The sequence below is a fragment of the Charadrius vociferus genome, unplaced genomic scaffold (genome assembly GCF_000708025.1).
Source record: "Charadrius vociferus isolate BGI_N301 unplaced genomic scaffold, ASM70802v2 scaffold953, whole genome shotgun sequence".
In the NCBI taxonomy this organism is placed as follows: Eukaryota; Metazoa; Chordata; class Aves; order Charadriiformes; family Charadriidae; genus Charadrius; species Charadrius vociferus.
In genome coordinates this window covers 471,102-478,709 of record NW_009647678.1, presented here as the reverse complement: position 1 = coordinate 478,709, position 7,608 = coordinate 471,102, and the positions used below count along the sequence as shown (strand labels likewise).

General features: G+C 42.9%; 1 protein-coding gene across 3 annotated transcripts in view; it reads right to left on the bottom strand.

Moving 5' to 3' along the window:
- Nucleotides 1-256, bottom strand: part of YTHDC1 (YTH domain containing 1) — a 21,726-nt gene extending 21,470 nt beyond the window's left edge. For 2 of the 3 annotated variants that reach the window (XM_009881131.1, XM_009881132.1), the window contains exon 1: nt 142-256. In XM_009881131.1, coding sequence (XP_009879433.1) covers nt 142-169 — 28 coding nt within the window. In that variant the 5' untranslated portion in view covers nt 170-256. The remainder of the gene's footprint in view (nt 1-141) is intronic. The other variant, XM_009881130.1, reaches the window with a different exon arrangement.
- Between the last annotated feature and the right edge of the window lie 7,352 nt (nt 257-7,608).

Genomic DNA, 7,608 nt, shown 5'->3' with positions numbered 1-7,608 from the left:
CGCCTCCCCGGGTGGAAGGCCGGGCCCCAGCACCCAAGCGGCCCCCGGGGAGGGGGGAGGGCTCGGGAGGGGGGACTCCCCGCCCGAGCCCTCCCCCCTCCCCGGGGCCTAGCCATTACCCACACCCTTACCACCTAGTACCTTTTTCCTCCCGGCTATCAGCCGCCATCCCGCCGCCGCTACGCGTCGAGCGCCTAAGATGGAGGCTCCCTCTTCCTGTACGTAACGATTCCCTCTTCCCAGAATACACCACTTTGTTTACGCGCCGCACATCAGAGGGCGCCGCGGGCGGAGAGGGCGGAGGGAGAGCCGGCGGCGCATGCGCCGAGAGGGAGCGGGCGGGGCGAGGAAGCGCTTGGTAAAAGCCCTGTGCTGTTACTGCTGGGTGCTGAGGAGAAAGCAGCTCGCTGTTATCGTCGGTTTGGTGGTGTGGGTAGTTGGTGTCTGATGTTACTGCGGGGTGGGTCCGTCTTAGAGGGCGGCCGTGAGCTGTTTCCTCTGATGGGAAAAGAGCTGTAGGGAAGGAAAGAGGTTTCTGCTCTCTGAAAGTGAGGGAAGCTGAGGGGGACCCCATCTCTCTTGGTTCCTGCGCTGTTGTGACAGCTGTGCGAGGTGTTGGGAGCTCTTCCTGTGGGTCTTGAGTGGGGCAAAGTAACCATGGCCTTACCCACTGTTAGGTGTTGCTGCCATGGGTTTCCTTTAGCTGTTGGTTTGTTTTTTGTTTTTTTTTCCCTAAGTAAAATTCTTTTTTTTTCTTGTGTCTGGTTATGTTCAGCTTGTTTTATAGTGTATCCTTTCAAATATAAAACAAATGTGCTTTATTAATCCAGGTTACTTTTTAAAGAAATTTGGGATTAGCGCATGCTTCTTTCCTACCACAACCTAGCTGAAAACTTACCACCTCATCTTTGCTGCCCTTTCAGGCAGCTTGAGTGGCCTTCATTAGTTTATTAGGGCTGTGTGTAACTTGCAATTATCAAGTAAGAGCTTGTTTTGTCCACTGTGGTATTTTAAATCCTATTAGCTGGAATGCTGCTGTTATAAAGCTCTACCTGTTTGGGGTTTTTTGTTGTTTGTGTTTTGTTGTTTGTTTTTTTTTTTAAAAACTGGAATAGATGTATTGGAAGGTGACTGATGCTGTAGACTAAATGATATCTTTTTGTTTTAAGGCTGTGGGTATTAGCTACAGTAGCCTGATGGATGCAGCTCGTCAAATCTGCCTTGAATTCTTCCCTCCAGAACAACGCAGTGCCAGGATGTGTGTTTGCTTGTGCTTGCAGAGCAGACGGGTTAGTAAAATGGTCTGGTCAGCGCAGTAGCTGTTGGTTAGCCTGAGGAAGGACCTTTCCTTTCCAGTGATGAAGGCTGGAGTGCAAAAGGCACTCTAGCACTGGTTGGTATTGTTCATCTCAAATCAAAACTGTGAAAACAAAGCTTCAAAAGAGGATAAAAGCACCCCTGAAGAACTGAAATAATTCTGCAGAGAGATGATAGAATTTGGAATTACGTGAAGAGGTGAAAATGACAGAACTGATTGTGAAGTTTACAGAAAGAGATAAAGATACCTGTTCTTCAACTTTGTATTGGCTTTTTGATCTGAATAAAGGTTCTTATTATTGCTGTAGCACTACCAATTATTAATTCCACGAGTCTTTATCTGGAGTTTTATTTTGTTAAATATGAAGGATTTGACACCAGTTGTTTTACTGGCATTTAACCTCTTGATTCTATAGTCAGACTGAAACAATTCTTGTGTGTCTGTGTTCCTGTCATCAATTGAGTAAGCTGCTTGTGACCTTTCAGTGACTGGCATGGGTACAACCAGTTTATTTAGCATGTGTTATTTATAAACAATAACTGCATTCTCTAATTTTACTAGAAATTACAGTGTGGTATTAGTGTACTGGGTCATTTCTTAAAAAAAGTCTATTTTCATGTAATCCACTAGATGGTGTCATTAACATGAGTTAAATGGAAGGGCCGGAATAAAATAAACTGGAGCTGCACTTTGTCAGTTTCTGTACTTCTCTTTGAATCTGCAGGTGCACCAAGACAGCTTTGGAGAAGCCTGTGCTTTAAAACCAAGTGTGGCCCTTTTGGTGGGTTTCATGCCTTACAAGTGGCACAAAGGTCAAATATTGGTGACATGAGTACCACCTTTACTGTACTATCTTGGGAGTGGAGGGGAAGACTGCAAGTGAGGATAGCTGCTGATGCTTTTCTCAAGGGTGTAGTGGCTCTATATAGACTAAAGCATCTCCAGAGGTCCCTTCCAACCTTAACTGTTCTTCTGTTCTGTTATTGATGCGCTCTTGTTCAAGAATTATAGGGTAAGAGAGACTCCTTAGTGCAGCAAAGCAGCTAGTAGCTGTGGCTTCCCACCTAGATTACAGTATAGCAAATTGTAATGGAAAGGGGGAGGGAGAGCTCAGCTTGGTAGTGGGTTTCCTTTTAGTTAATTTTTATATTAAGGGACACATAATTGCTTTGCCCAAACCTGTTTTAAAAGGAATGTCGAAGAGTTCCCTTGGTGTCTGCAGAATGCCTTTCAGAACCGTTTTTTTCATAACATTTTAGTGTTAGCCTATTTGTCCATGTTTTTTGTGCAACCCACTGCTGATGGACTCTCTCTCAGGGTGACAGAGAATAATCATGTCCTACATTAGAGATGAGATTTGGGCCTGCTTTTATGTCGAGGCCTCCTGCTGTCTATGAAGGGACTGAGTAGGGATTGTTGCTGAATGCTCAAGAGGTATATTTTTTGAAAAATATTTCTTCATAGGGCTGTTGCAGCCTGTATGGCTTGGAACTGCAGAAAACCAAGATGAGATGGGGGATACCACCTTTTGTAAGGTCGGTTAGCTTGTCTAAGTTAGATTAAAATGCAAAATCCACTGATTCAGAATTTGTCTTCCAGATTGGAGGGTAAGAGTTGTTACTGCTCCTGCACTTATCAAAAGGCAGGCATTTATAATGGAAGTCAGTGGGGAGTCATTCATGTAGCTGCATCCTGGTATATAAGTCTCTACTGTTACACGCATACATTTGGCTGGTGTTACCATGTGTATGACTCTCATAAAGTCAGAATACCTTCAGCATACCTTTCAGAATGTATGCACACTAACTTACAACCCTGCAACAGTAAGGTGTAGGTTATAACAAAAATTTCCTCTACCTTGCTCCAATTTGCTTATGCCTGAAAGCCTTTCTAAAGCTACCCTGCGATGCCTGACAGTATTTTGGCTTTGTCAGCCCATGGAAGATGTTTACAATTAAAACAAACAAACAAAAAAAAGTGTGGGTTTTTTTGTTTTTTTTTGTTTTTTTTTTAAGAAAGCTGCAGAGAGTGCTGGCAAACACTTCTTGGCACAGACAGCCATGAAGTATTATTTGTGTTTGATTTGGTTTCTGATTTGCACTTTAAGTAAGCTGTAGGAGGTGCTAGTGCAGAAGTGTAACTTCTGTGTGCCTTTTGTTCCTGTGCCTGGGTGCATTGGCAGTAGCGTGCTTCCTGTTTACAAGGTAATTACTGTATTCTGGACTGAGTGTGTGTCAAGGCCAGGAACTTCAGGCCACTGAGTTTATTGGCTCACGGAGTTACTGCTGTGTAAACAGGAAACTCCCTATAGTTATTACTCAAAAATATATTTTTCATTAGTAACTTAATAAGATGGAAGAGGGAAGAAAGAAAAGGAAATTCAAGTTCTTGGAAGCCAACAAGTTTTTCCCCTGTCTCCCAAAAGATGTGGATTTGGCTGCATTTTTCCCATCGTTCCCGTTAGTGTTCGAGGACTTCTCTTTCCCTCTGGCTTCTTCCTCCTCCCCCTCCTTCGCTTAAGTAATGTGATTCTCATGCTGATGGTGTTAAGGGCGATACCTATTTGTTTGCACTGCCTTTCAAGGAAGGTGAGATTTTTCTGAATGAATAAATAAAACCTGAGAAATGCTTTTGGAAGTGCTTGTGAGACAGACTGACACTGGGGGGTTGATTAGTCACTTCAGTGACAAGCAAGTTAAGACAGAGCGGAGTTTGTTGGGTGATCCCATTGACTCTGGTTTTGCAGAGAGACCCGAAGAAGCTGCATTTCATAGGCATCACTGCAGTTTTCCCTTGTTTGAACACTTCCACTTTAAAAGGTAGACTATTTTCCCATAGTCCCCTATGGGAAGTCCCATAAAAGTCCCCTAAAGTAGGGTTACATGATATAGCTGATGCGGCCACTGTATTCTCCTGCAGGATATGGTGTTCATCTGTTTCTCCTGTCCCTTGCTTTCAGTTGTGCTGCCCCCAGTTCTCACAGCCATCACTGACCTGGTCTGGATGCACTCAGACCAGCTGCAGCTCAGTGGATTTTCTAGGTCAGTCCTTCACTGAATCAGGAGGTGGCAGCATCTTGCGTTTGGTACATGTTTTGATCCCAGACCAATGTGGACTGGTTTTATTTTCTTTGCCGCAGGAAAGTGGTCTACAGTGGTTATGGTTAGAGGAGAGGAAAGACAAAGTCCACTCTAGATCAATGGCATGAAAGTACTGCTTGGCCTAGCTAGACCTGGTCTGAAGATGTCAGGCTTTATTCTGGATGATATTTTAAGTGGTAAATTTTTGTTCCTTGTGCTGTGTCTGTTTTCCTGGGAAGCAAGAGATGGTGTAAGGCTGCAATTAAGGTCATCCCTGAGAGGTATTTCTTAGGTCTATTTTGGCATTTGCATTTGCTTGACTTGAGTTCAGCTGGGCATTTACAGAACTACAAGAGCTCCCACCTGAGCTTTACGGAAGCCACGAGGTCCTAACCAGATACTTGAAGTTAAGCATGGCCCTATGCTCCTCGCCGAATCATGTTACAGTTAGCTCTTTATTGCCAGTAAGCCTTATACGAGGAGTTCAGCTTAATGTGCTATGCTGCACTGAAGGGGTGAGGAACATATTTGGTATTCTCTATTCACTCCCCTCTCTCTGCCGTGATTTATAGTTGCTGAAAAGTACAGCTCTCAGTTGTCATCTCACTGGAAGTGTATGAACAATTACTGTGTGGTACAAACTGTCTAGCCCAATTAGACAGGGGTTTAAAGAACAGGCTTGACAAGACTAGGTGTCTACATGGTACTATGATAGACCCTATCATTAGGTAGGTAGCCCTACCTTAACTTATCCTGAAATAGATGAATAGCACCCTGATGCGAACCAAGGAATTTTTTCCGTCACAAAAATAGTGTCCAGTGCTCTGCGCACAGTAAGTATTCACACCCATTGGCAGCAGCGTAGTTTAAAGATGTATGTGATGGACAAATAACATAATGGAGACAGTAACATAATGGAGAGAACACGTCAAGTTTCCCTGTCTTGTGCCAGCGTATTTTTCCTCCATTCTGTCCTGTCTGAGGAAGAAATGCAGAGGGTTTTCCTTTCTGATAGTATAGACTTTCAAACAAGAATTGCAAGAGAGGCAGCACTGTGTGCTGCTTAGGTACCAGGCTGTAAAGGTTACCTTTTCCAGCTCTCACAGTTGGAGCCAAGTACAGCAAGGCCTTCTGCACGCTGGCAGTTCTGATCATCTCCTGCTCAGTTTCTGGCTGCAGAGAGCTGTTCAGGGTTGGAGGTTTGATTAAAGACTGAATATAATCATTGGGATAATGTTGCTGGGAAGTAATCTTTAGAGAAAGAAGGACGCTTGCGTTTGGTGAGTTTGTAGGGGGTTTTCTGTTCATAAGTAGTTCTTTGGGAAGTCTAACCAAAGCAGAACCTAGTAACCCCTCTGTCTTTAGTGGAGTTTCTGGTGCCTAACAAGGTGTGAGCATAAATCCTGCTTCCCCCACCTCCATTCAAATTCTTAAAATTTCAGAGCCTCTTGGGTTTGTTGGCAGATGGTGCCAATGAATGGTATTTCTTTAAGAAACCAGGTTCAAAGTAGCACCTGCTCAGAGGTTTAGACTAATAAAAGCAACATCTGAGGGCAATTGAAGGGCAGGAAGCAGCTAAGAACAAAATGCAATCTGTCTCATAATTGTAGAAATGATTATTTAGCACGCGTGTCTGTGTGATATCTGTGTGTTTGTGTAGAGGTTATGTATATATCCATCTTGTGACTCCAAAAACATGAACCCCAGCATAATGGGACCAAGTGTGGTGTCGTTCCTTAAAAGGGGGCAGTATGCAAATAGACATTAGCAATTGCATAAGGAGTTACTGTCTCATTCCACACACATAAGCATGTGGAGAATGGTCAAGTTGAGACATACATGCATGTTCTACTGTGGCAGGAAATTCCTTTGCTCCCAATATTGTTCCCTCTGTGTATCTGCAGTCTTTAGGGTCAGATTCTTGGTTGTGTATAAATGTGTTGGTTCAAATTAGAAAAGCTATGCTGATTTTTAAAAAGTGGCTTACTGTATTTAATTGCAGATGGCTGTAGTGTGCATCACTATTGGTAGAGAAGCTGGTAATAGCCGTTTGTGTTTGTAGTGGCTTTTGCTTTTATGATGGATATAGTTTTTCCTATGATTTGTTCCCATGAAAGCCAGGTTGCCCTGTTCTTAACCTCTCATTCCAGCACCAAAGGAGCTGTTAAGGCTGTGACTCTGTGTGTTGTCATTACAGTGCAGGTTTTGGCTTGTCTCTTGCTTTTGTACTCTCCTTGTCTTCCAAGTGAATCACTGCTGTTATCTGGTATCACACCCTATTTTTAAACCACAATGCTTTTCTGTTTCTAGGGCTGCTGGAATACTTGTGCTTCACAGGATTGGAGTTTATACTTGCTCATTCTATGTCCTGTTTCAATTATTTTAAGTTTTGTTTTGTTTGTTCTTTGTGAGTTTGCTTGTTTATCAATTCTGTTTATCTGTGTTGCCATCATCGGATGCTTAGAATCATGAGTCAGACAGCAAAACTATGAGGTTTCATAGATAAACAGTAGAGCTATAATAGAAGCTGGGGCTGAAAGGATATTGGTGGGTCTTTTGATTCCTCCTCCACCACAGGCACGATCAACTATAGTTTAGGTGCTCCTGATTGTTTATTTACAGAAGCTTTAGAGTATCTGCAACTGAAGCTTGGAAGAACAGGTTGGACAATTATTAAGTACTCAGATATTATAAGGGTGGCTATTCTATTGCCTTTGACTTTTAGAAGTAGGATTCATACTTCATATGCCTTACCATAAATGTTAAAGGAATGAAACTAAATTACCAGGAAGTATCTTGTCTACAGTAGACAAGTGGGAAGAAATGGAATGGTGGAAGGAAAACATTGATCAGGATCAGTATTGACAGGATCACATGTGTTTGAAGCCTTGATGTCATGTAGTAGGTTTCAGTATAGCACCGAAAAAGTTGAAGCTCAAAGAAATCAGTCATCCTTCTCAGGAAATTGTCCATTTCTCTTATTTGAGATGGTGTTTCTGAGCCTGTGTGTATGTCCCTCTAGAATCATGCAAACTAATAATATTTTAAATTATGTCCTGAAGGGCTTCTGCACATTTGGAGCCTTTAATTTCCTCCAATTATGTATATGCCTCCCCCTCCCACCAAAAATCCACCACTGTAAACCAGAATACAATGTAGATGATCCCCTCTTCTTGTACGGTGTGTGTTTGTGGTACTGTGCTTTGGCTG